This window comes from Parambassis ranga, chromosome 22 (assembly GCF_900634625.1).
Source record: "Parambassis ranga chromosome 22, fParRan2.1, whole genome shotgun sequence".
NCBI classification, from domain to species: Eukaryota; Metazoa; Chordata; class Actinopteri; family Ambassidae; genus Parambassis; species Parambassis ranga.
In genome coordinates this window covers 12,985,945-13,013,787 of record NC_041042.1, presented here as the reverse complement: position 1 = coordinate 13,013,787, position 27,843 = coordinate 12,985,945, and the positions used below count along the sequence as shown (strand labels likewise).

General features: G+C 43.0%; 2 protein-coding genes across 3 annotated transcripts; one reads left to right on the top strand and one right to left on the bottom strand.

The window, feature by feature from the left end:
• The first annotated feature begins 244 nt into the window (after positions 1–244).
• On the top strand, positions 245–1,529 carry LOC114427946 (uncharacterized). Its single transcript, XM_028396193.1, has 5 exons — positions 245–355; positions 461–516; positions 598–672; positions 774–857; positions 946–1,529. The coding sequence occupies exons 1-5, from the start codon at positions 319–321 to the stop codon at positions 1,483–1,485; spliced, it is 792 nt and encodes a 263-aa protein (XP_028251994.1). The 5' UTR covers positions 245–318; the 3' UTR covers positions 1,486–1,529.
• Positions 1,530–2,289: 760 nt separating this feature from the next.
• On the bottom strand, positions 2,290–27,077 carry dync1h1 (dynein, cytoplasmic 1, heavy chain 1). 2 transcript variants are annotated; one of them, XM_028396048.1, is made up of 78 exons: positions 26,702–27,077; positions 25,590–25,677; positions 25,308–25,481; positions 24,952–25,207; positions 24,643–24,829; positions 24,241–24,512; positions 23,925–24,152; positions 23,153–23,806; positions 22,626–23,048; positions 22,341–22,520; positions 22,086–22,235; positions 21,862–22,008; positions 21,570–21,710; positions 21,233–21,409; positions 21,003–21,113; positions 20,777–20,896; positions 20,440–20,679; positions 20,201–20,356; positions 19,988–20,101; positions 19,789–19,899; positions 19,488–19,697; positions 19,236–19,382; positions 18,968–19,134; positions 18,665–18,838; positions 18,225–18,579; positions 17,938–18,132; positions 17,569–17,851; positions 17,363–17,463; positions 17,115–17,274; positions 16,654–16,894; positions 16,387–16,570; positions 16,059–16,271; positions 15,736–15,974; positions 15,486–15,642; positions 15,169–15,393; positions 14,851–15,081; positions 14,614–14,754; positions 14,279–14,512; positions 13,978–14,184; positions 13,775–13,896; positions 13,513–13,678; positions 13,242–13,405; positions 13,032–13,161; positions 12,775–12,908; positions 12,550–12,664; positions 12,301–12,462; positions 11,953–12,167; positions 11,664–11,868; positions 11,385–11,558; positions 11,189–11,308; positions 10,960–11,080; positions 10,559–10,754; positions 9,758–9,875; positions 9,441–9,656; positions 9,133–9,345; positions 8,925–9,052; positions 8,640–8,793; positions 8,395–8,541; positions 8,170–8,320; positions 7,828–8,081; positions 7,611–7,745; positions 7,436–7,530; positions 7,183–7,357; positions 7,018–7,093; positions 6,751–6,911; positions 6,527–6,638; positions 6,382–6,442; positions 6,178–6,301; positions 5,951–6,064; positions 5,700–5,870; positions 5,349–5,566; positions 5,122–5,225; positions 3,980–4,188; positions 3,579–3,732; positions 3,344–3,486; positions 3,077–3,245; positions 2,843–2,967; positions 2,290–2,726 (listed from the first exon to the last, which is right to left on the bottom strand). In XM_028396048.1, the coding sequence occupies exons 1-78, from the start codon at positions 26,949–26,951 to the stop codon at positions 2,598–2,600; spliced, it is 13,923 nt and encodes a 4,640-aa protein (XP_028251849.1). In that variant the 5' UTR covers positions 26,952–27,077; the 3' UTR covers positions 2,290–2,597. The 2 variants fall into 2 exon arrangements, with proteins under 2 accessions (XP_028251849.1, XP_028251850.1); XM_028396049.1 differs by lacking the exon at positions 10,559–10,754 and adding an exon at positions 10,207–10,402.
• Between the last annotated feature and the right edge of the window lie 766 nt (positions 27,078–27,843).

Sequence of the window (27,843 nt, the reverse complement as noted above, 5' to 3'; positions counted from 1 at the left end):
ACAATAGTTTAAAAGTTAAAACATGAATCTGTTTTTTGTTGTTTTTTTTAATAAAAACAAAATAAAACACTAATTTGGTCCGTTTGCAGCACCGCAGGTCTAACCTTTATTTTGAAAAAACAATCACCGGACGTAATATTTTGTGCAAATTTTAAAACCGGGACAGAGATGTCCTCACCTGCGGCCACATGGCTGCTCCATGCTGAAATGCACCTGGTAGCTGGATGATTAATTACGCTTGTCCGCATTATCAGGAACACTTTTTTAGTATTTCACTTTATTATCGAGCAAAAAAACGGCTTACACGCGTCATATGGCATGGCAAATAGGAGAAGAAGACAGCGTCCATTTGCAGGTATCAGTGTTTTCTAGTCAAAGGTGTTTTTGTGAAGTGTATCATTTAATTATATTTGTAAATATTTAAAGAATGAACATGCACTATATTTTTTTCTGCATTTAGACCACAGTGATAGACCTGCACCCAACAACATGGACCACCTTACTTTCAAGTACATGGTAAGATTAGATTCTTTAAAAAAAAATGTCTGCCCTCCTGTGTGTACATGTGGAATGTCTGGAGTAACATCTGTTTTCCAGGAGATGTGTAAAGTGGAGTCCAGCACTGATTCTGACTCAGAAATCAGTCCAAGATGGTCAGACACCAGCACTATGGTATGGCTTAATCTGAACATTACACACACATTTGACACAGTGATCAGATTAGGAATATGCAAATCCCATCAAGTGGTTGAGTTCCTGGTTGTTGTGAGTAGGGATGTGTGAGCAGTGCAGCAGAGAGTGGGACTTCACGGAGAATAATACATAAGCCTGCAGTGAAACATGGCTGTTATTCTTCGGTAAGCGTTCCTCTGTCTACTTTCCATCCTTACTTCTTCAGAGACATCACCTGTGTGTGTATCAACACATTTGTGTTTATAATTGTAGTTTTTGGACCCGTATGATGGGAGCTCTGAGGATACCGATGAGTCAGACATTTGTTTTGGTGTCTCCAGCAGACACATAAGGCAGCAGGCGAAATGTGTTGGAGCAGGATGTAGGCTCTCACGCGGCAGGCGATTCATCCTTCACCACCCTGCTCCTGTTGCCCTCAGAGATGTGGTAAAACATGGGAAACGTTCTGAAATGGAGCAGCAACATCTCTTGGACGTGCAGATGAAATGTGGAAGTGACTCTGAGCTGGACACTCTGTCCTCGCACTGTTGCAGAAATCCCACAAGTGAAACGGTTGCTGGTCACCCCCAAACCATGGATGTAGAATTCCAACTTGATGATTCAGGATTACACGCAACAAGATCCTCCACACCTGGACCCCAAACCCCAGTGGACAGGAGCTCCTCTGAGAAATCCCCCAGCCCCTGTCACCTTACATCACTCTACAAGAGAAAGCTGGGTCTCCCTGGGGCAGACGTGGTGGAGTTGGGGCAAAGAAAGAGGCAGTGTGTTGTCAACATGGAGGACGAATAAGAGGGCAAAGACTGACTGAAATGACATCAAATCCCTTAGAAAGAATTAAGGCGGACTGAACTACTGTAAATAGTTATTTGTAAATGCACTTTGTTTACCTGTGTCACCTGTGTTTATTATTAAATGTTTTTTTTCCTCAAGATGAGTTTCTGTTACTGCACTGAATATTAGTTTGGACACCTCCTGGTTTTGAACATGGCATTCTGTAACAATCATTCATCTAAAATATGGAACACATAGGTATGCACTGGGTCCAAGCTGGCACTCGTGGCCCTCTGTCACATAACCTGTGAGACCCTTTTGGATGTCAGCTGTATGCTCATCATCTAAAAACAACCAAATAAACCTTTTTGTCATTATTGATTCTTGGACTGTTTTTTGCATCGAAAAACCCCAAACTTCTCATCTTTAAACTGTAGAACAAATTTGTGCTTTTGTTAATTGTCATTCATGCCTCCAACCAGGAGGGGGCAGTAATGCGTTCATATACAGGGTTTTCCTTAAAGATCAGCAGAGCCTAACCTATATTTATATAGTTTTAAATTGTAAAATTGATCATATGATTTCAGCAGAATGTTGACTAATTATTTACGATTTACTACATTTTTTTAAATCAGAAATTGAACTTTTTGTGACCTTACAGAAGCTTCAGAATATTGACTATCTTCTATAATCAGGAACATAACTGAGGATACCAGTCACAGCACAAAGACAGTACTGAAAGCCCTGGCATGTCACAGGAATCTGTGTGAAAGCCAACCACCCAAACATTTTGAACATTTAGAGCACACTGAAAACACTTGATTCCTTCTGACAAGCTTTATTCAATCTAAAAACATACTGGTTCCTTCATTAAAACACTTTCCCTTTCCAAATGACAGTCTTCCATTTACCATGACAACATTCTCTTGACCTTCTAAGACACTTTCCAAAAACACTAACGATGAGTAAATGTTTACTCTACTTCTTCACCTATGTGTTTAACTACGTTTCATTTTGGAATGCAACAACTACTACTACAACTACTTTTAATGGTTAATGATGTAAGTGATTAAGTGTGGCTTAATAATAGTAATCAGGACTTTTTGGTCCACAGGAATGACTCGTTTCATTTACTCTGTGCACAGAATCGCAACTCCTCGCTCATAGAAGCTGTGAGGATCTTCCTTGGTGGCGATGTCAAAGTCAACAGTGAAGATCAGGTCAGACCTGGTGAAGTTCAGGTAGACGGGCAGAGTCACCTGCAGGGGGAAGGAAAGCAAAAGATGAAAAGGACAGCTAATTCCATTTAATGACCTCACCGGATTCTAAATGGTATAAAAGTATGTAGTGTTGTAGGGACGGATGCGTTTCATACCATGTGTCTCTTCTCAGCATTGCTCTGCTTGATCCAGCGGAGCTGAGTAAGCGGCAGCTCAGTGGAGATGGCGGTGGACAGAGACAGCTTGTTGTTGCCACAAGTAGCTCCTTGCAGTTTCAGACCTGGAAGATACAGTCACATTTTTCCAAATAGTCACTCCTCATTTATCTTGTTATGTAATTTGCATAATGTTTTTTCTTGACTAAAAATTATGTGTGTTTGTTGTCTGACCTTTGATGCCGAAGCTGCAGGCATCCAGCGCTGCACCCTGGGCGGTGGTGACATTGACCTCCAGACACAGCTCTTCCAAAGACCAGCTGTTGGCCTGTGCCACATACTGGCGGGTGGCAGTGATGTAAGCCTCTGGCACAAACAGGCTGCCCAAACACACATGGATGTTCTGGAGAGGAGGGGGAGAAAGGGAAACAAAAAAAGAAAACATATGTTATCATACAGTTTGAGAGTGAATCCTTGTTTCATTTTGTACACAAGCATTACCTTCAGTTCCTTTGCACCTCCACTGGCAGCTCCCTGGGAGATCTGCTGCAGCTGTTTGATTCTCTCACTGAAGTCAGACACCCACTGGATCACAGTCATGGAGGAAGGGACTGTGTAACGACACCAGCTGCGAGGAAGGATTCCTACAGATGAAGACAAGAAACATATATAACAGATATTCCACGTTTTATCCGATTGCTATTTTAATTTTTCTAAGATTTATTGAGTGACTAACCTTTAACAAGGTCACTGATCAGTGTGCGCAGGTAGTTGGTCTGCTTCTTCTTGCCCTCACAGACTTGCACCACGTCGGACAGATCCTGACGGACCTCCTGAAGCATCTTGCCGCCCATCTTCACCTCACGCTCAAAGAACCGGAAGAGTGGGTCCTGGTGTTTTTGTGTTTGGACAAGGACAAGATTAAAGCAAACACAAAAGCTAGACAGATGCATGGAATAAACAAAGGGAAGCACATACACTCATATTTTACCTTGTTACCTCAAAAGTCTGGATCCAAAATTAAGACAGCAATAGAATGGATCATTTTTCAGTATAGTAATTTTTTATAAATTAAGGATATTGTAGGTGTGCCTTAAGACGTCTACAATCACCTTTCAACATTTGTTCTGCCCTTACCTTGATATTCTCCACTGTGCGTTTAAGTGGATTGACTGTTTGTGGCATGAGCTGCAACCAGTTGCAGGCTGTTGTGTGGAGGGTCCTCATCCAAGCTGGCTGGGCATCGGATGTGGACGAAGTCCGCTCCTTCTTCTCCGTCTCGTAGGCAAGGTCGTCCTCATCCTCCAACATCTGCATTTTCAGCATCTTACCCATCATGTCAGTGCCTGTGCGGCCCGGCAAAGGATGCGAGCAAGCGGGGGGGGATGGAAGTGAAAGAGGTGGAAGACAAGGCCATGATGGAAGGTGGGGGGGAGAAAAAAAATTAATTGTGGAACAAAGAAACAAACAGCTTCCCTCAAGGATGTGTTAATAACATGGGGTTGTTTTCTCAAAAAGAAAGATGAGCCAAACAGATAAATTAGGACGACATTAGGTAACACAAGCACACACAAGGCTTCAGGCAACAGTTCCATAAAATAAAAAAATAAAACATTGAACACAGTCGCAAGTAGATAAATGGACCACATTCTTGTCAGACTGGATCTGTAAAAGAATTTAACTCAACCAACAGGAGGGGAAAAACTAAGGGGGTGAAGGAAGGGGAGACGTCCAAGGGGTGAAAGTTTTAGCAGCTGGGACTGTAGGAGTTTGGGGGGTGGTGGAGAGGATGAGGAGAAGGTGTGGGAAACCTAATCTGAGGCTGGGATGGAGATGGTATCTTAGCAAAGCGAGACATGATGGCTGTGAAATACAGCTGCTGGAGGGTGAGGACACACACCCGTCCATTCAGGCAGAGCATCTTTTTCAACATGGCAGCTATGACTAGGCTAAGCTATGTTATATCGTGACACTACATAACTCTGCAGCTAGGGGTACATGTAAATCCACAGGAAACTGACTGGCTCTGAAATGAATGGATCTGATGAAAGAATGACATATTAACAGGGAACACCCTTAACACGTAGCATTCTGCCCAAAGCAGACTCCAAAATTAAGATCTTGATTTCTTGTTGCACGACACCCTGTCAAGGTAAAAGTTAAGAAACTGGAATAGAAAGAAAAACCTGGTTATTGATCCACCCTGTAAAAAGCAGGATTGTTTAAGAAATGGACAAAACATTATACACAGATATTTAAGAGGACTGGCTAAGGCATACCCTGAGTGGTGAGCAAGACCTTCTCAGCATTGCTAGGCAACCCAAGCCAAGATGGAGTCTGAGTGTCAGGAAGCATCTCCACCCAGTGCATGAACTCCTCACGTCTGTAACACATCAAATTTAGATGTTTTTTGTGGTGATCAAAAATAATTCATTTAATATTAATACAATTAAAAAAAATTGGTGTAAGTCTTAAGTAAGTTAGTTAAAACAGAACTAGTACTAACCGAATGCCATCAGGCATCTTGATGTCCTTGTGTCCATCAACCTTGAGGGCCAGTTTGAACTCGCTGTCAAAGCTTCCCTTGGTGAAGATACGATCCAGGAAGGTGTTGAGCAGTCGCTGGTCGAACTCATTGTCAATGCGTCCACCATAGATGGACTGCGCCATCAGGGTTTTCAGAGCTGCCCAAGGAATCTTGTCTGGTGCAATGTTCTGACGACCCTGTATGCATGTGCAAATTTCTAAATTAACTAAAACTAGAAGCAATTTATCTTGTGTATTTATTGTTGTTGAAACAAACTGCACAAATGTATTGTATGGATATATGAAAATGTGTATGTGTCTTTTTTCCAACCTTAGCAGTATCATCCAGCCAGGTGTCGACTGTATCGCAAGCAGAGCGAAGGTCAGACTCTCCAAACTCATATTTTTTGGACCAGCCGAGCGGTGCATAACGCAGACGCTCCTGGATGACTGCATGGAACCAAGCCAGCAGGAAGTACAGACGTGCACGTTCATTGGGAGCCTGAAGAGGCATAGAAAAAAGTGGGTGTTAATGTGATGGTTAATTATTGGTTGTGTGTTGGTGTGTGCAGCTTAGGTCACCTTGCACATTCGAGCCACAGGGATGCTGCTGAAGGTCCTGAGCATGTTGGCCTTGACACCAGGAGGCGGCTCGAACACAAAGATGCGACCAGCACGAAGCAAATTAACTGGCACCTGGCAGAAAAACAGTAATGAGAAAATTAGGAACTTCTGAAAGAAAGTGCCACTTCAATTCAGAGTCCTCATTATCATGAGTTTGTGATGTTGGAAATATTCTTGAGTGATACCTTGGGATTGATCTCCATTGTGAGGAAAAGCCTGAAGCTGGCATGAGGCTGCATAGAGTGAAGCTTCTTCTCCAGCTGCATCAGCCATGCAGGGGCAAGGTGGACGTTCTCCAACATCACCCACCTGCAGGACAAGACAGTCAGGATATCAGTGCAAGAAAACATGTGGCATTCCCAGAAACAAAGAAAAACAACATTACACACCTGCCAGACTTGACTGCAGTGTTGATGTCTCTGTCAGCTTTATTGAAGCCTTCAGCTGAACCTGTGAACACAGGACATATGCATTTAGAATCTCACCAATATCTAGTTCACAACAAAGAGAGTTATAAGTTTATTCCCCCCTTACCAATAGAGATGGAGGTGATTTGTTTGTTCTGCTCAGCAGCAAGATCCCTGACAAGCCCACTGGCATCATAACCTGGTACAGAACACATCAACACCGGAGTGCTGGGCTTCACCTACAGACACAAAAACAGGAATGTTAAAATAGAAACAAAGGCTAAGCGCTCTGAAGTAATAAATAAATAAATAAATAAATAAATAAATAAATAAATAAATAAATAATACTACCTCACTGTCCACTATATTTGCCAGGTCAAGAGGCTGCTCAATGATGTTCATGAAGGTGTCTCCCAACACCTTTGAGACAAAAATGTGTGACATGGCCAGCAGACGGTCTGGGCGGAAGGCCTGGATGAGCAGCAGCTGGTGCACTGCCTGACCAATGGCAGCTAGACAGAGAACATTATGTGTTAGTTTCAGAGCATGTTTTGTACTGTACAAAAAGAATGCAAATTTTGCAACCCTTGTAAAATATACACAAATCCATATACTCACAAGACTGCTTCTCCTCTGACCACAGGTAAGGAACAGCCAGATCTGGAGTGTTGCTTTCAATCCACATGAAAAATTGCTAAAGTAGCAAAAACAAATCAAATAAATGAACACTCACAAATTCTGTTTGCATCAAATTATGACAGTGTAGCATTCATCAAAACCCACCTCATCAGCCTCCACTTTGGCTATCAAGTCTTTGAATGCTGGCAGACGACTGAGTCGGACCATGGCCTCACACTGCTCAGTTGTCAAACCCTTAATCTTTGGCAGCGACATGCCCGTCAGTACAATCTCCTTCCCACGCAGGAAGTGCTGGAATTCTGCGTCATATGATGGCTCGCTAGAAAAACAGAAAACTTATGATGCCTAACAATTCTGAGCAACTGTTTTTTATGGCAACTGTACTGCTGGTACATACCTGGTCATGCCCTTGAGGCTGATCTTACCCAGCAGCATTGCAAAAGTTATGTGGTCCTGGTGTAGCATGCCTCTAGCCACTCTGTTGAACACCACCTAAACCAGATGTAAACATATGCAAGTCACATCCCAGAGAAAATTAGTGCTTTATTTTATTTCTATGTACTGGTTCAAACCTGGAAGAGGTCCTTGGTGATGACAGCGAGTCTCTGTGAATGATCACTAATGCTCTTGAGGTTGGAGTTCTCATACAGCACTGTGTGGTAGGTGTCCAGGAAAAAGTGAAGTGAGTACTGGTAGAGGAAGTGCATCTGAAAAGAGATACAAAGACAGTTTAGCATAAATTCTCTTTGCAGATCAATGTAAGGGACAAATTAGTACAGGTCTTCAGACCTGGTTGAGTGCCTCCATGGTGAAGTAGATGCTGCTGCAGGCAGAGGACAGCGACAGGTACTGCTGTGAAACTGCCTCCACTTCGGCCATGACGATGTCCGTCTCCTCTACCTTCCTTGTCACCTCAGCTGCCTCTTTCTTCAAGTTCTCCAGAGTGGTGATGATGGTGTCGTCATCAAGGATGCGACCCTTCACCTCATTGAGGGCCTGCAACAGCGATTTCTCCAGCTGACGAAGACGCAGCTGGAACTCACCTTAAAAAAAAGGCAGGAGTCATTTATTAGCTTCATAAAATAACTGACCCTTGCCTCATGTTCATTTATTATTGCATTTCTGCCTTACCCTGTAGTTTGAGGAGATCAGAGCGTTTTTCATCCACATCAGGTCTTTCAGCCTTTAGGACCTCATTGAGACACTGGCTCTGGAGACTGCTTCGTGTCACCGTGAAGTTCACAAATGTAACACGAGAGCACAAGTCTGGTGGGAACTCGACCTGCACACAAACAAACACCATATGGTATAATACAAATCATCTTCTCAGTTCATCTAAGATTAAACTAAGCTTACTGTTGGGTCTCGTGTGGAGAGGAAGATGACAAATGACGGTGACAGATCAATGTCCTGGTCTCCAAGCGTAATGAGGACACGGCCTCCAGTTCTGCGGACCTCTCTGTTCAGCACCGGGTTTAAGATGGGATCGTAGCTTTCTACATCCTATAGTACAAAACATATTACTATAAATATAGAAGCCCTTGATGAGCATGATCTACATAGAGTGTATAATAAAAGCAGTGTAAAGGAGCTGCTCTTACCTGGACCAGCAGTGGGTTACCAAAACGCAACGCACTCTCCAAGTTCTTCCTGAAGGCGTCATCGAGGAAACTGGTTCTGGTGATCTTGCGATCTTTGTACTCATTCATTATGAACTCAGTGGCTTGGCCTGATGGATCAATTATCAGTGGATACCTGAACAAAAGATATTAAGCAAGACATGAACCTCAAATCAAGACCCATATTAAACCTACAAACTTTAAAATGACATGTTGAAATCAGAGACAAACAAAAAACAAAAAACAAAAAAAAAAACAGACACTGACCTGTTGAACCGTTTGAGCATGATGGCATTCTCAGTACAGAGGTCATCAGCTGGTAGGGAGTTGGCTTGCCAGCGGAGCCTCTCATCTGCATTGGACAGGTACTCAGTTCTGGCAATATCTGTACGGAACTGGTTGAGAAAATAAAGTCAGTATGATATAAAACAATGTGAAAGAAGAATACAGATTTATGCACATAAGCTTTAAATACCTGAATGTTGGCTTGTTGCAGGTGATGAGACCATGTAGTGAACAAGTTCTGCCTCATCTGTTGCTCAAAGTAGCCAGCATAAGTAATGAATGCTGCAGAGAGCAGACAGTCTCCTGCAATGGTGGACATCTGGTTCTTGAACGTCTCACTGGTCTTCTCCCAGCGCTCCCTCTCAGCTGACAGACTCTTCAGTAGGGCTGTGCTGCGATTGACCTGGGAACAAAAAAAAAAAAAACAGCCTTCAATTTAGACCAGAACTGAGGAGTTTAATATCAAGAAAACTAGGTAAAGCTGTGATGACGGCTTACCTTTGCCTCAACTGCAGCCAGATCAGCCTTGATAGCCTGAGCCTCTGAGATGAGAACAGCGTACTCCTCCTTGTAGCGAGCAATGCTAGCTTCCAGATCTCTGATCATCTGCTCCACCTCTTCTGCCTTTGTCTTGTTGTCCTTAGCATCATCCTCAAGCTTCTGCAGCTCATTACGCAGAGGCTCCACTTGCTTTAGCACGTCAGCATAATTCAGCTACAGAATAGGTAAATCATACATTAGAACATACATTGGAAGACACTTCCCTTACCCTTACCTCATTATTATTGTTAATTTCAGTGTTTAGACTTGCATACCTGAGCAATGGCCCATTTCACCATAGGTCCACAAGCCAGAGAGGCTCTGTTGACTTGGTCGTAGTTGTAGCTTGGGTTAGAAAGGTAGTTCTTCTTCATCTTCTCACGGATGGAGTCACTGCATAAGGCAGGAGTCCAAGAAGTTAGAATACAGCAGCATACAGTCAAACAGTAAAAAAATGGGATAAATTAAAAATCAAAAGGAAAAAAAAAATAAATCAAAGGAAATTAATAAGAATTTTATGGAATACTGCAGAGTGTCATTGGAATGTTGTTTAGGATGGCGTACAGTCTCTACTACCATCTGCTCATTCTTTTGATTCCAAATCCATGATTGCACTTTGTTCCAAACGACTTCAAATGAATCAAAGGTGTCACTTTCATTGATTGATTAGAATAATTTATGCTTCCATTAGACAAGGACAAAACAGACATTCTGACACTGGTACCTCATTTCTTCAGAGGAAAAGTTGACTATGCTGGTGATGAAATTATCCCTGATAATAACTTGTCTGATTTTTTTCCAGTCACTTGTCTCTTCACCCAGCATAAGGCAGATAGACTCCAGGGCCAGTTTGACTGCAGCTGGGGGATTGGTCATAGCCCGCACTTCTACTAGATGATGCCGCTTAATAGAACTCACCGCTAGTTAAGTGGGAGGAGTAATGTGTTTGAAAGACAGAAGAAGAAACAGTGACAGGACGAGAAAAGAAGAGTGTTTAGAAAAAGAAAAGAAGAAAAAAAACAAAAAGAGAGGGAGCCATTTAGTGAAGAACTACCAAACACATTTTCTTATTTCACCTGATCTCTTCAGCAGAGAAGTTAACAATGGTGGGAATGAAGTTCTCCCTCATAATGATGGAACGGATCTGCTTCCAGTCAGTTGTGCTCTCTCCCAGGAGCAAGCAAATCGATTCCAGGGCCAGCTTCACAGCTGCAGGTGGATTGGCCATGGAACGCACCTCCACCAAGTGCTGCTTCTTAATGGACTTAACAGCTATCAACAGCAGGTGAACAAGGATGAGGTTTATGGCAAGGGAAGGGGCAGTGTTGAAGGGATGTTAGCAGAAATTAAGATGTTTACGAGAATCCAGTAAGTTACAACAGAATTGTAAAAACAATTGATGTGCTGTTTCAATGACAACAAATGAGCATTACTTATGAAGGAAAAATAAAAAGTAAATATACAAAAACCGCTGTACCATTCTGAGCCTCAATAACAGCAGGCTCCACCTGGTCCAAGTCCTGCTGGACCCTAAGCTGTTTATCCTTGATCACTTCCTGTTGCTTGTAGACAGCTTCCTGGATCTCCTGGCTCATCACCTTAAATCACAGAATAAACGTCTAGTGTACCAATAAACACAACTAACCTGTGTGATGCATGATCTATTGTGTCTATTAAGATTAGAGAAAAGCCATCTTTCTGCATACCTTTTTCTTCTCAGCCTCCTGCTGGTCTTTGACCATTTTTTTCAGCTTGTCGTTGGCAGCAGCATTCTTTGCCTCCAACTCCTGGCTCTTGATTCTCAGGTCACGACGAAGTTCCTCCACCTTTATAAGGAAGCATAAGTACAATCAGCTTCTGAGGAATTTATGTACTAAAATGTCTTTTAAAAAAACACTTTACCTGGTCAACAGTCTCTTTAATCTTGCGGAGACCAACATTAAGATGCATTTGTTGCTCCTCCAACTCGCTGCGTTTCTCATTGAACAGATTAGCATACTGGTTGATGAAGTCAAGGTAGTGGCGGGGAGTAATGGCCATGGTGTGACCACCACGCTTTGCCAGACGGTTATTGGCCTGAAATATGATAAATATACATATTTATTTATACATATTTAATATACATATTTATTTATTTTTTTCTATTTATTTCTGTGAAAGCAAGCAACACAATCACTATACCTGGTGAAGTGTCTGGTGTACAAACACACAGCCATTCACAATGGCTTCACGGTGAGAGGGTGGCTGAGGCAGTTTGTCATAGACGATGGGCATGTAGTCGGGCACCTTGTAGTTGGGCTTCTCCAGATCCATCTTGCTGGTGAACTCCTTACCCACCTGATAAAGAGCCTCTGTGGACCAGTCTCCAAACCAGTTCAACACACACCTAACAGAGACCGCAGTTTTTTATTGAATAATCTGTATCTTATTTCTCTAATCCAAGAGATTAAATTAATAAAAGTTTCTGTACCTGTTAAAGAGGGCAGGGGATGTGGCAGCCCTGTCCTTCAGACCTTCTGATGAGGGGTTCATGGTGAAAACCACATGGAGGTTTCTGATGACCTGGCTGGTGAACCACTTGTACAGTTCCTCGTGAGTGTCAAGCATCAGGCCCTCTTTCTGTGCTCCCTCCTTGCACTGAGTCATCAGAGTGGCATACTCATCTCCCTCAAACAGGCCAGGAACCTATAAAAGGCAGGGCAAAAACAAATATAACAAAAGCTAGAAAAGGCAGTTCATAAAACCATGCTGAATGTCTTTATAAAAGCAAAAAAGGTAACTGGATCGTTACAGAAGAATATTAGCACTGTGATTTTACCTCTCCATTGGCCAGTAGTGTGTTCATTCTCTCAAGGAAACCAGAATCCAAAACGTTGGACTCATCCATGATGAAGGCAATCTTCTCATTCTTGCAACCAGAGCGACGTAGCACTGTACGGAGGTCTTCATCAAAGTCCTCCCCAGTGTATTTCCTGTGTACCTGAAACAGACACACAAATCAATAAACACACATGTATAAAACTGAATTTATTCTCTTTCAAATGAAGTTGAAGTGTCCTGATTTTACCTTGATCTGGTAGACACTTAGTCCATTCATCCAGGCTACAAAGCGAGAAAGAGTCGTCTTCCCTGCTCCGCTCACACCAATTAACAGCAGATGGCCCTGAGGCTGACGGAAAATTCTAAAGGATGATATGAAATATTGTTACTAGCTGCAAAACAAATATTTCATGAGTAAAAATAATGAGAATAAGGTGCAATGAGAAAAAGCTTCTCAGATGCTTGTACATACCGGTCAATTCTGAGCACATGGTCCAGCACCTCATTAAAGAGCACCAGCGGAACATCCAGCTCCTCTTCATAGAAGACCTTCAGACGGGCCTTCACATAATCCCTCAGCTCCTCTTGTTCCACTGGGATGTAGTCCTACATGTACATAACCAAGAAACTCAGAAAACTGTACATGGAGCTAATAATTGTTATGCTAATCTAAATTGGGAATGTTGCCAAAGCACAATTCCAGTGTAGTTGATATATCTCTAATTTCACCTTGGACAGCCAGTTGCTGTAGAGAATTGGTCTGTTAAGTGCCTTCTCCTTATCAATGTTGGGGAAGTGTTTGAGAGCGACCATGTCAATGTTTTCATCTGTCCACCTTCTCTCCTCATCACCCACCAGCCTGAAAGACGAGTCACATAGTCACCACATTATATCACTCTTAAAGAAATAAACCACATGTGAGCCTCAACCAATGCCTACCTATCCTGGAAAAGACGTAGAGCTTCATGAGCCCAGATGCGGATGAGCCCCTCTACAGCCAGAGTCTCAAGTGGTCGCAGGGCCTCGAAGATGCCCCTCACCCAGCGGGTCATCTCTCTGGGAGAGTAGATGTAGTGAGGTTGAGTGTCCTGGGTGAACCGCTCCTGTTGAAACATAAAACATAATGAATACAAATTAGTAATAATTTGAGTATCACTAAATGTATTAATAAAGCATCGATCTCTTATCAATATTTAGCCTTCATCTTTACCTGAGACATGGTGTAGAACTCAACCATAGCAGCTGTAAGAGGTTCGGCATAGGTTCGTAGAGATGGGATGAGGCGCAGCATGGCACGGTTGAAGGTACCATAGATCTGTGTGAGTGAAGCTGGGCCTGGATAGTCCACATAGACCACAGGAACATGACGCAGGAACCTAGAAAAAGCACATTATGATATGACCAGTTAGGAATTAAAGTTGTCCAGTTTAAACTACTATCATTTGGTACTGAAGTAAAAGTTCCATCTGTACCTGTGTGTTAGAGGCTTTCTGCCAGGATCAGTTGGAGGATTACAGGCTCCAACAAACTGAATTCTCTCCAGTTTGACCCAAGTCTGGTCTGATGTGCGATAGAAGCCTCCATGTTCCACCATCTGCAAACACATAAAACATTTGATGCAGACATGATTTACTTTTTAATCAGCATGGTTGTGTCTAAAAACAGTGAACTGTACCTGTCTGAGGAAAGAGATGACTCTCTGTGTGCCATATTTGTCCATGTCTGGCAGATTGATTTCATCACAGAACAGCACCAGCCACTTGCCCAGCTGGATGGGAGCGAGTACGACACCATTAGGTGTACGACGGTACTCACAGTAGTGGTCAAAGGTCTTCAGCAACAGTTCTGGGGTTGTGGCACTGGAGAAGTTCAGACCAACAACCTGGTAGGAAGTAATAGGGAGATAGTAAACAATTAAACAATCTTTATTTTATTTTTTCTAATCTATTGTGAGCTGTTTTTTTTAGGTCCCTCACCTCCATATCAGGCAAAGCCCTGAGGGCACTGAACAGGGTCATAGTCTTTCCAGAGCCAGGAGGTCCACATAGCACTAATGGCTTGTGCTCTGCCAGCCATGTGTAAAGCAAAGCCTCATGGCGAACAGTGTCCAGGGTAGGAACCACAACGTCTGGGGATGCCACCTTATGGGTCTCTACTTCAATCTGGGGAACCTTGCCTTGCCAGGACTGCCACTCTCCTGTGATACACACCTGAACACAAATGAAAATAATCCAGTGGTTAAAGTATAGAACGACCTGGAGTATTTTTTGAGAATCAAAAGCTTATCTGTCGCAACAAAATGAGACTGTACCTCATAGTCAATGATGGGGACATTGGGAGCGGAGGGGAGGGGCACGGTGGTGATACGACGGATGTATTCTCCGAGCTCTGCTCTCATCTTCAATCGCCCATCACCAGAGAAGGACCAGAGTACGGCATAGATCAAATATTTCTGGAAAGAAACCAGAAAATGAGTGCATGTTTTTGTACAAGCAATCAAGTCGATGCAACTGATCAACTACACTCAAAGCAGAAGATGAAACCCTACCTGCATGTATTTCTCCAGCTGATCAATGGGCATGGGGAAATCAGGGTGGTTGTTGTTGTAGAGAGCTACATTACGGCAGGCCTGGTGCAGCATTGAAAACAGTGAACCCAAACAGCGCAGACGGGTAAAGTCCATGATGTGCTCCATCTTAGAGGCATGCTCCAAGGCCTTGATTACAAGGCCTGTGGAGGTGAAATATGGTTGCAGGACTGCAGCAGAATCCCTCTGGATCTAAAATAGACCACAGTAAAACATGACTAAACAAAACAGTTCAACAGGTCATGTTTTGTTTTTAAAAAACATATTATATTTAATTACCTGAAGCATTGGTGAAGCGGTCTCCTCCTCATCTTCTGTTCCCTTCCTCTTGCGCTGAGCTTCATCCTCTCCCTCGTCCAATGGGATGCTGCGAATGCGAGCCAGGAAGTTGTTGAAGATCATGTCAGTGCTCAGCACATCCTCGCTAAACCAGACCATACCACAGCGAGACACGGTAGCAAGGGTGGCATACTTCAGGTCCTGTACTTCAAACATTACACGCACCTTGAAAGAAAGAGGAAAAACTCAGGGTGAATTCAAACACATTACCACCAGCTCAAATACAAATAGCTGTGTTTGAAGCACTGTGCCCTTACATTTGGTGGCAAGCTGAGACGCTCTCCATTGGGCAGTGTGAGCAACTTGTTGTCATCCAGGACAGAGTTAAGATTTTCAACCCACTCTGGGTCAACGTCACCATCAAAGATGATCCACTGGCGTTTCTGCAGTTCACCTCTTACATTGTCAATGATCCTAAAAAAACGAAAATGCGTATAAAAATGTTTAAAATAACCCACTTTGGTAGATGTTTTAACAATTTACATCTTGAAATGAGAGTAGACTCACTTTCTGAGGATGTGTGTGAACAAGCCATCTGTCCATTCACGAGTGTTGGGATCCAAGGTTCCGTACAGGTGGTCCTTGCTGATGGCCTTAGGGTCAATGATGTGGGCCACACCTTCAACACCCTCCAGCCGCTCCAGAGCCTTGAGCAGCACCCTCCATGCCATGGTCTTTCCACTGCCTGAAGGTCCCACCATCATCAAACCATGGTTAATTTGTGTGATCTGGTACAGCTGGAGCACCTGGAGGAGGTCGAATGACAAAGCTGATTTAGCTGAGTCTCGCTTAATTTCTAGACACACTAAATATTATATTTAGTTTCATACCTTCTCCACCCACATGCTGCCCACATCGTCACCATCCCCGTAGGTAAGGTACATCTCAGTGCAGACTTTCTTTAACTCCTCCCTCAGAGCAGTCATCTCTCCACGGTGGTACTGAACACCAGGGAAGACATCGGACAGCAGGCTGAACAGCAGAGGGATGTCCTCTGCCACCAGCTTAGGGACCATGGTCTCACACACACTCTGGATCAGGATCTAAAATAAATCAGACACAGAATGATTGAAAATACCAGAGCTGCAAAACTTGATGCTCAATTAATGAAGACACTTCCAACTCCAATAAAGTCTTTTTTTAGAGATTTTTTTTTACCTCTTGTTCAGGAAGATTCTCGGCAATCTCATTCTCATCAACATCCTCTCCACGCTCAAGCTTCTCCCTTTTGATTTTCTGGATGCGCTCACGTTTGACATTGCCAGCACTGATCAGCACACTCTTGAGCGCTCGGAGACCAAAGTCATAATGACTCTGTGATGACAGCTGCTCATCGCACAGCCTGGAGAACAAAAAACAATATTGCAATCGTAGAACTTCTCAGAACAGTCTCCACCGAAACTTTTTAACAAAGGGCATTCATACTTGAAGAAGGGTACTATTTTCTTGGCAAGGGTCTCAGCTGTTCGGAAACCTTGAGAGTAGAGCATGACCTGTGCTATGAGCTGCCGGTCAGGCTTTGTCATGGCCAAGCTACGGAACAGCTTCTTCAGATTGTCAGGCAGGTTGGAACGACCAGCGTAGCCAGGGTTCATGGTGATGAAGATGGCCATGTCTGGGCTCACCTTCACCTGCTTGTTCAGGAGCTCTGTAGTGACGGGCACACCTAGAAACAGGACAGATCGGACAACCCATTTTTAAATTTAGCGCACATGTGCAATTTAAATATTAGTCATCCATTTTATTTCAATAATAAGTCTTATTTGAAGTGTTGGAAAACAAAAATCTTCTCTACAAAGTTAGAGTAACTTTGTCAGTCTTTACTTTTAAGAACCGTAAATGTAGTGCTTAAGTTTTTTTCACAATGAAATATAACCTATACATACTTCTGTCTCTGTTAGGGTTGCTGTGCTCTCTCAATGCCACCTGGATGTACTGGACCTGCTGGGAGACAGCAGACAGCATTCTTTCTTCCAGACGATTGAACTCGTCAAAACAGCCCCAGGCACCAACCTGGCACAGACCCACAAAGATACGACCCATGGCCTAAAAAAAAAAACAAGAGAAAAAGTAATCATTAGTCTTTTCTAATGTATTAAATATAAACTAAATTATTATTAATATCGTCATGTACCTGGAAGTCAAAAGTCTCATCACAGTTGAAGACCAGCACAAAACGGCCAAGCTGGTGACCAAGGGCTTTCACTGACTCAGTCTTCCCTGTGCCAGCAGGACCTAGATGGACATATTCAGTGATGTTAAGTGTTTAAAACTCTAAATGTCTTCCTGAAAATTCTCAGCTTCATGTATGTAAAAAAAATCTATGATCAACTTTCATACCAAATGGTGATCCTCCCAGTCGAGCCTCCAGAGCCTGAGTCATTGTGAGATAACAACGGTCTGTCAGAGGGGTCTGGACAAGCTTGTCCTGAACTCCTAAGTACTCAAAGCCATAGTTGAATTTGGCATTGGCCATCTGAATGGACAGCTGTTGCAGAACATCAGTCTGCTTGGGGTCGAAGTAGAAGCGCATCTGGCTGAGCCACTCAAAGGACTTGGGGTTGTCAATCTTGTTCCTGATCAGAGCCCTGGTCACATCACGCTGGTGCACCAACTCGGTAATCTAAAAATGCAGCACAAGATAGATTTCAATTAATGTTTTGTTGCACAAGTTTGTATTAAAATTTTACTATAAAACCCCCTTCTAACCAGGTGCTCCAGTTTCCTCCTGCGGAGAACAGGCTGCTCCATCAGCACAGTGTCAGCCAACACATTGAGGGTGGCCTCAACATTTGACAGCACTCCTTGCATGGGTGTATTGTCCCCACCGCCAGAGATAGTGGTCAAGGCTGACTCAATGTTCTCAGACCAGGCAATCTGAGTAGAGAGGACCACTAGTTGGGCCTATAGAGAGAAAAAAAATATAGTGAAATTAACATTGATGTTAGTGTTGTATAATTAATTGTGTGCAGAGTAAATATTTTCTGAATTCCTACCTGGTAACGATCAATCCAATTGATGTACTGACTCAGGTCAATAGCTGTGCCCTTGTTAAAGGCTGTGACCTCTGTGACGGACTCGGCTAGCAGCTTGGCCAGTGTCACCCTCATCTCCTTTTCCACCAGTGTCAGCCACTCATTGATCTTTGGGTGTTCTGTGATGGAGACTGGTGTCTTGTAAAGAATCTCCTCACCCTCACGTGAAGAGATTCCAAGAACCTCAGTGTTGTCCTCATTGAGCAGGATGCTAGAGACACCAGCAAACATCTTCTTGAAGTGTTTCTGGAGCTTGGCCACATTCTTGCTGTTGCCGATAATCTCAAGCAGGTCCTCATCTCCCACAAAGTAGAACCTGCCAACAACACAAAAGTGATGGATGAAATGAGTGTATTCATATTAACTTAATTTAACAGCTCTGTCTCTGTATAACAGCATACCTGGGGAATGAGGATCTTTCTCTCTCCAGGTATTCTCCAAGGGCTTTTTGGATTTTACCCAAAAGGTCAGCCAGTCGCTCCAGGGATCGCTGCACTCCCTGGATGTTCAGCACATCCATCACTAATGGAGACTTTGTCACCTTCTTCATCAGTGCCAAGAACTCTGTGCTGATACTGGAATAAAGACAGTGACATAGGTTATATTGACTATGGTAGAGGATATGTTTATAGTGGTGATTAGCGATTGTGTTTACAATCAAATATTCGTGTAGTTATATACATCGGTAAACGTCCTCCTCTTACCTCTGGAATCTCTGGGTTTCCACAGGCAGCAGGTGTTTGATGTCAGCACTGCCTGTGAAGATGCCTTCCAGATAGACCCAGCGACGCTGGACATCGATCCAAACATCAAACAGGGCCAAGATACGATTCAGCTTGTCTTCCCAGCTCAGGGCATCTTCCTCAAATACCTGTATGAAAAGAGGAAGAGCATAGGGATGATGATATTCTGAAATTATAAAAAAAATTGTGCATAAAATTATGGTTTTACAGAACATGTAATGGTGTTTACCTTGTAGTAAGGAGACAACTTCATGGCAGAAACACTGTTGATGTGTTCTTTGACTTTGTTGAAGAGGTCATCCCACCCTCTAATCAGGCGACACTTGTTCTGGTAGTTCACCAAGTCGAGCTCATACGAGTTCCACACTTCACGAATCTGAAAACCAAAACCAACTTAATTATTATCCAATCCATAAAAAACAAGAGAGTAATATCTAAACATTCAAAGATTTCTTCTTTTTTGTGAACCCTGCCCGCTCACCTGTTTAAGGAACTCCTCCAAAGCCATCTCTCCCTGGGCTACAAGGAGGACGTCCTTTACCACCATCTCATTCTTCTGCAGATCCACATCCCAGATCAGTCCAAGAGTCAGCTCTGACAGAACCCAGTTCACATGCAAGCGCTTCATCAGCTGCTTCCAGTGGCGGTCCTTCAGAGCCTCTGACTTAAGCTCAATAACTAACATGTTGACCTAGAATGAAAGGGGGAAAAAGAGTTTAAAATGCATTTTATTTTTGTTAAGAGGGACAACTTCCACTTTACAAGCAAAACCAATTCCTGACCTTTAAGTATCCTTTAAGCAGCCTCTGGACATACTCATAGGATGCATACTGTCTCAGTCTTGCTTGGAAGTTCTTCAGTTGATTCAGAAGTGCATCCAGACTCTGACGAAGCTGCACGTAAAAAAATAAAAAACTAGTACTTAGTACAGTAAGGTACAGCACAATGAAGGCTATTGTAATACAGTACTGCTTTTGGTACCTTCCGAGGTTGTACAGAAACCCATGGCTGCTCTTTCATCTGGTCTATCTGCTCCCAGACCTTGGACAGCTCAGACCACACCTCTTTCAGGTCATGCAGCTCCTCTAGCGCCACCTACAAGTCACCATAGATATATTATTCCAAATTGGCATCCAACCAATCATCCAATATCTGTTATTATGGTTTTAGTTGGTATACAAGTACAATCCTTACCTGCACTCTCTCTTCACTGCCACTGAGAAGCCCAGTATCAGTAAGCTCCAGGGCTTCTTTGGCACGGGCACACTTTTCTCTTTCAACCTTCAGACGGCCAAAGTTGCCTTCATAGATAGTCAGAGACTGAAGGGCCTCCTCTGGACGCAGATTACCCTAATGAAACAAATGATCAGTTAAAAAAAAGACATAAAGTTCCATATGTATTTAGTGTCTAATTCAAAACCATTTTGTCTTACAGCAACTGGTTTGGTCTTCTCCCAGTCATTGAGCAAGTCAGTCGTGCGGTTTTCCACTGCTTTGTCCTCTTGGACAATCTTCATCTGCAGGTTGGCCACCTGCTGCTGGATAGCAGTGTCCTTGCGCTTCATTATGTCACTGAACGCACCCCATTCACCTTCAATGTTGTCGATGTAGAGCCAAGAAGGAGGGAACTGGAATCTTTGCTTCTCCAGCAAACGCTGCCCATTACGGAACAACTATGGATAAAAAGAACGTACAATCTGATTAGCATTTAGTGTTTAAGTAGTTAAGTAGTAGTTTAAGGAGAGCGTGCTGAATGTTTTGAGTACTTACATCCACATTTTTCTCAAACTGTTTGATCTTGCGTTTCAGTGTCTGGACATATGTTATGAAGTTGACAGCATCTGAAGTGCTAGCTGTGTCCACAGAATGTTGTTCAAGATCTTGACGAGACTGGTGAGGAAGAGAATGTGTGTAAGTGACAAGAGTAATCATATTTTAAGAATACACTTTCTGTATGCAATGCAACTAACTGAACATATGCTTTATGAAGCATTACCTTGGAGATCTGGGCATGGAAGTCCTGCATGTTCTGACCAAGCATCTGTCCAAACTTGCTGAGGACTTCTTTGTGCCAGGAATCATACTTCAAGTTCACCTTGGACTGGACCTGTTGTCAAGGGTAAATATATCACATTTAATCCAACAGGAGCACAAAAATTTCTTACTCCAGAAGAAAATCATAGGACTCAAAAGGACAATTTTCCCATGTCCATCAGTTATTATTACCTTGCCATAGTCAATGACCACTGGTCCAAACTCTTTCCGAGTCTCAGCATTATCAAAGGTTCCCCTGGCTTTGCGGATCTGGACTAAGAGGGCCTGCCACTTGGTGAGGTCTTCTCCAAGACGATTGTAGATGTTTTCCGCTTGCATGTCCCACAAGCACTGATACTGCAGCCACACCTGGACAGGGAGTACCAAACAGTAGATTAATACATAGAGTACAATACCACAAATAATATTACAGACTAATGTACATTGTATGGTAAAAAGGCAAACAATGTAAGCCGTCATTAACAGTCATTTATTTGTTTAAGCAGCAGTAATACAGGGTGACTCTTACCTTGACGTACTGCTCCACCTCATTGACGATGTCTTCCACTGCATTGTAGGCCTCCTCTAAAGCTGCAGGACCATCTGGCATCCTTGTCAATGCGTTCCGGTAGAACTTCTCTTCTTCTGACAGCTCATAGTGGACACCCACCTAATAAAAGGTGCACAAGATCCAAATCATTCAAAATTACTATATTTCACTACATTTACTTCATATGTTTTACATATATCTTATTTAAAGTGGTGTGTAGCTTCAGGTTTACATACAACAGATATTTCCACAGCTGTTTTAAAATCCAAACCTGGTATCTTTGGCTCTGGATTCTGGGTAGAGACAGAATGACCATCTTCCAAGCAAACATCTCCTGGTAGAGCTTGTAGCGACAGTCTTCAATTGGTGGGTTCAAGTAGATCACCTGGTTTGTAATCCTCAACTCATGGATGACGTTCTAGAAATGTAACAAAATAGGTCAGCTATGTTCCGATATCCAACCATTAAATGCATGTCACAAGTCGCAATTGTTACCTTGATCTTGGGCTCCCCTCCAGGTTTGTGGCTGACTTGTGGAGCCTCAGTGTCCATGTCTACATCAGCTTTGTCTTCCACTTGGCCACGGAGCACCTGTGTCCAAGTCTTAAGACCAGCCTGAAGGCGCACTCCCAGGATACGTTCAATCTAAGAGGAAAAACAATTGCCATCCGTTTTAATATTAAAAGGTGAAGTATACAGACTTACATTAGTTGAGGACAATATTATCTGATACTAATTTGGACTACAAACCTCAATGTCAAGCTTGTTGACCCAGATAGGCAAGTTGGAATAAGAGTGCAGATTAAGGTCATCCACAGCTTTTTGGACGCGGTTCAGGATGTCCGTGAAGGTCTTGTGGTCAAACATGCACGTCTCCAAAGAGCGAACCTCCAGATCAATTTTCTCCTCGATCAGTAAGAGGTCATCCACCTTGAAACGGTAGGGGAAAAATGTTTTAGTACAAATAAGAGTCCTATTTTGTATTCATGCGGAATGTGTGTAACTACTGAATGGTGACTGCTGCTCCACACTTACTTTCTCCTGGAAATTGAAGACAGTCTCAGCCAGCCTCTGAACATATGGATCCAGCTTGTATGACTCCCATACCAGAGTGATGCCTTCAGTGACAAGGGCTTGAACCTCTTTTTTGAGACCAGCCACCAGCAGGGAGATGGAGGACCTTTCCTCCACTTTCTCACAGGTACGCTCATAGGTACGCACACTCTCAATGAGAGAGATGGCAAATGGGTACAGCTGATTAGCTTGGTGGGCTTTGTTGACAATGGCCAAAGGAACACGGAAGCTCAGCCACTTCAGATTGCGGACCTCTTTGGACAATGTGATGATTTCTGGGAGGAAGTTGACTTTTAGCTTGAGCATGTTTCCTGTCCTTCCACGGGCACGAGTGCTCTCAATGGTGAAGATCCGGCCTGACACTCCAAGGTTACGTTGCTGAACCTTAGATAAAAAAAAGATGATAAATGTTTAAAAAGAGCAATTTAACAATAGAATCTAAAACTTTTCTAATCCTTAAGAAAATGTTAAATAGGAGTGCTCTGTACCTTGCGGGCCCAGTCATCAAATATCTCTTGAGTGTTGAGTTTAGCCCTGAAGCTATCTCCGTCTTGCTTGAGCTTCAGCCCCTCCACGTGGTTCTCCCAGCCTTTTCCCAAAACATCCTCCACTCTCTTCATGTAAGCAGTCAGCTGACGGTCAATCTGCTTAGCCCAGATGATGGAGCCAGACACAGGTGGCAGGTCACGGACATGGCTCATCTTACAGGCCTGGCTCTGAGGATACTGCACTTTGAACTTGTCGTGCAGTGACTCAATGTCATCTTTCACGCGCTGGATGAGCTGTGTCTGGTACTCCCTGATGGCACCACGGATGTGGGGGCGCACAAAGAGAGCATTGAAGCGGGAGAAGATGCGGAACATCTCGTTGGCGTTCTTGGCAGTTCCCAGTTGATCACGCAGACGGGCAGTAATACGGGTCTCCACACGATCAATGCGTTCGTCATAGCGCTTCATAGCAGCTTCCCAGGCTTCCATGCCTTCCTTGGACACATCCAGGCCATCTACCTCCTTGACATTCTCATATGCTAGGTTAACCTCCTCGATAGCATTGGCATCTGCAGCATCAAAAAGGACTCCAGCCACCTTCATATCCTGAGGCTCAACTGTCTCTCCAGGAGCATGCTGCTGCACTGCAGACACCTAGGGACACAGTATTTATAACTCAATTTTTCAAGTTTCATACTTCAGATGAACAGTGAAATACAGAAGCCATGTTATTAGTTTAAATGTGATCATTACAAAAGCATATGTGTATTACCTGAGGCCTTAGCACACGGACAATGACAGCCCTCAGCTGCTCATGCTGTCTTCTGAAGCGCCTCATGTGGTCCAGACGGGACTGGAGCTTCCTGTGAGCAGGACTTAGACGCCACACCATCTTCAGATTCTCTTCCCTCTTCCTTTTTACAATGTCTCTCAGAAGCACCTGCAGTTTCTCATACTCATCCTCCCATGTCTGAAACACCTCAAAGCAAGCCACCATCACCTGCACAGAAAGGGTTAACACACATATTTCAGAAAATGTAATATGAAAAAAAATGTATTGGTTGTGCAAGAGACTGAACCACACAAACCTTTTCAAACTCCTCGTAGGCAACATGCATAAGCTTCCTGGTCCCCAACACCTTGAGGAGCTGAGAACTTAAGTCTCTGGAGATGGCCTCTACCAGACGCAGTGCTCTCTGGATGGGATACTTGGTATTCCTGATCTTTTTCAGATGAGTAAATATGGCCATTAGAGCTTGGCGGATCTTATCAAGCTCAGAGGCAGAAAGCAGATCATTAAGGGGAAAGTCCTTCATCAAAGGATTGTAGTCATTGACAGTTTCCACTGCTTGTTTGAGACCTGTGAGGAAAATATGAATCAGTAATACATAAATAATTTATTACAGGCATTTATACATACTATTCATATTTGAATAAAAGTAGCGACATTGTAAGGGAAAAAAGTGCAGTTTTATCTGGTTTTTACTCACCAGTGTCAGTGTCAAAGCTGACAGTAGCATGGAAACGTTTGCCATGTTTGAGGATGTCCAGGGTAAGCAGAACCTCAGGGCTTTCTCTTTTCTCTTGGATCCTGTTGAGGGCTCTCTCCAGATTCAGCCAGAAACTGATCTCCTGCAAGGCTGTGCCTGAGGCTGGGTCACGATCCAGCTTTGTCACCTAGAAGCAAGGACAGAGACAATAAACTTAACAAGACAATAAAACTTTTCCATAGACACGTTTTATTTTGTTATATGCCATATCATTGTCCTGTTTTTGGAAAACATGGGGGTGCCTCTTACCTTTTGGATCTCTCTGATCCAGCGGTTAACTCCAGACTGCAGTTGGTTAAGAAAGGTTGGGTCCTCCACTTTGTCTCCAAAGTCAGTGACTTTGGGCTTCTCTCCACGCTCATAGCACTGCTTGGCAATGTTTGCAATGATGGGGTGGATGAGCAGGCTGATCTCAGGAATTTCAATGTTCTGCTGCAGGTGGAGAAGACCCATCTCAAGCTCAGCAATCTTTTTCTCAACAGAAGGGGCCATCTTATCGCCATCCCTAGAAGGTTTTGACAAAGAACACAGTGCCACAGGTTATTATTTTACATATAGTGTCAAGTTAAGGTCTGAATTTATTGTACAAAAGATTTTGAAATTACCTATCAGCCTTGCCGGACTCACGGATATAGGACTTAAAGAAAGGGGCAACAGCATTGCTGATAAAAGAGTGGAGTGTCTCATAAGGAGAATCCTCACTCAAGGTCAGTACTCGAACTTGAGTCGATATAGGCTTGTCTGCATCAATGACAACTGTCCTCTTGATCAACGCCAAGCTGAAGGGGAAAAAAACATGCTCATAATTATAAAATTAACAGGATCAGTGATAGAAATATCATTTATAGGATTGTACATTACAGTGATAGATATATTACTGTAATTACCTGTTAGACTTGATCCCGTAATGTATGTCAATGCTGACGTTGTAGGTGATGCTCTCCTTTTCCTCCTCCCCTTCATCTCCAACATCCTCTGTAAAAGGAACAAATACAATGAAAACCTATTCCGTTTACTTTTTACTTCAAGATTGACATGTGCATCATATGCCGTGAGGAGATTTATGAGTTGTTTTTTTTAATAATATTTGACATAATTTAGAGACTTGGATTTCTCAAGGCCAACAGAGTTAACCTGCCACAGGACAAAAAATAAATATATTTGAACACCAGACATGAGTGGTGCTCATTTTCAGCAGGATGATGCTGCAATCAGTCAGTTTCGTTTCGTCTGCTTCCATCCACCCCACCCTCCTCTGCAACAGAGGTTGTGGCTTGTAGGAAAGACAGTTCACTCTGCACTGCAGCATCAGTATTCTTAAGCCAAGAACAGGACAGGGAAGTAACTCGCTGGCTGGGAAAACTAAAATATTACAGGCTCAGAGTTAGTGGTGGGTCATGTGCAGCACCAAAGGATCACAAATCAGTACTCATTTAAGTCAAGCAGCTCTGGAGCTGAGGGTCAAATTGCCTGGAGAAGATAGACGACAATGTGTTCATTGACACAGGCTGGTTCACATGATAACAGCCTGCCAGGGTGCGCAAAATATAACTTGCAGATACGAACAAAAGGATTCAATTTCTATGGAATTCTATGATTTGTCTTTATATTGGCTGTTTGTGTTTTAAGAATCTCTGAGTTTTTTCTATTGTCATTTGTGCAGCTGCTGTTATTCACTTTTCATAAAGTACACATGCGACTACGAAGGTATCTCCAAATTAAAAGTTATTTTCTTTTATTATCTGTGTGCAGTACCACGCCTTAAAATGACAGCTAGCTGTCACTGCATTCCTCCCCACCAGTGTGGCGTAGTTACCTCAACGATATAACACATGCAGACAAAACCTTTGGTGTGTATTATTGTAGAATTTAGCTAACATTGGATTCAAAGCGGTTTCCCTGGTGGTGGTTTTATCAGCCTTTTTGTAGATACGGTCTTCGTTTTACTGTAACTGGGAGGACAATATCCGACTCATAGTCGTTAGCTACTTAAATGTACCTTTGAGAGCACTTCTCTCGACTAGGATGGTGTGAACTTGGGGGTCAGCGAGGAATTTCCTCATCTGCTCCACGGCGCTCTTCTCTTCCAGGGCGGTTTCCAGTGAAGCCGGGGCCTCGCCGCCATCTTCCAAGAGCAGCGGTACCAGTTTCCGAATGTGCTTCTGCAGCACCGAGGTATCAGCGACCGTCTGGACGGCCGACACCTCCATGGTGCCAGAGTTCTCCTCCGTCCCTCCGCCGTCAGACATTCTTCAAAACGGTCAACTTCGACCGGCTACGGTTTAGAAGCGAACAAAGAAACAATGCTGACGTTATATGGCTGACTGCTACGTCTGCAAAGTGGTCAGTGGCTGACTGCTGCCGCTGTCAAAACGCCGCAACCAGTGACAATTTATTTGCGAAAAGGATTGTGGTACTTGTTGTTCTATAGATGAAGATTTGCATTGACTATACCGGATAAAGACTACAATACCCACAATGCAGTTGAAGAAACACATTTTTTTTATTCCTTTTTGTTAAAATATATGTGACCGATAGGGGACGAGAGGGAGTAATCTACAATGATTAGAATAATTATTGACAAAAAAATAATTTGTATTTTTAAAAAATAATTTGTAGATCCATCCATAATAGGATGCAGCTGATTATGTTTAATTCATACCTGCACCACACCCCTTTTTTGGCTGATTTAAAGATGGCTAAATTTAAAATAAATACAACTTGAGAATTACATATATAAAATTATACAAACACAAAAATATATAAAGGGACAAGAACATCTATTATAATAAAAAGGTATTTGTGCTGGTTGATTTTTTATTCATCAGTTGCAGAATATCCATGTTATCACATCACATATCACATCACAGAACTATGGCACTGTTGACAAGTCATAATAACACAAGAAGGGATGCAACATGTTGGCTTTGGTGTTGTTTATTTAAATAAATATCAATGTAAAGTAAAATGTAATTTTAAAAGAATAATCATAGTAACAAGCAGATGACAGCAAAGAACCTTTCCACCTTGTCCCTGAGAAAGAGAGTAATGTTTAAAAAATCTACAACAAACTCCACACATTAAAACACTACAAACACTTACATTAAAATGTAACATCTTGTGCAGTAGTAAATGGCTTTT

Bases quoted from the DNA above. Each gene is read 5' to 3' on its own strand.
- dync1h1 (XM_028396048.1), bottom strand. From the start codon at position 26,951: ATGTCTGACGGCGGAGGGACGGAGGAGAACTCTGGCACCATGGAGGTG. The intron at 12,168-12,300 runs GTAAAATCACAG...TGCCTTTTATAG, and splicing joins CACTACTGGCCAATGGAGAG to GTTCCTGGCCTGTTTGAGGG. The intron at 11,869-11,952 runs GTACAGAAACTT...GGTCTCTGTTAG, and splicing joins TCCCCTGCCCTCTTTAACAG to GTGTGTGTTGAACTGGTTTG.
- LOC114427946 (XM_028396193.1), top strand. From the start codon at position 319: ATGGCAAATAGGAGAAGAAGACAGCGTCCATTTGCAG. The intron at 517-597 runs GTAAGATTAGAT...TCTGTTTTCCAG, and splicing joins ACCTTACTTTCAAGTACATG to GAGATGTGTAAAGTGGAGTC. The intron at 673-773 runs GTATGGCTTAAT...TGTTGTGAGTAG, and splicing joins GGTCAGACACCAGCACTATG to GGATGTGTGAGCAGTGCAGC.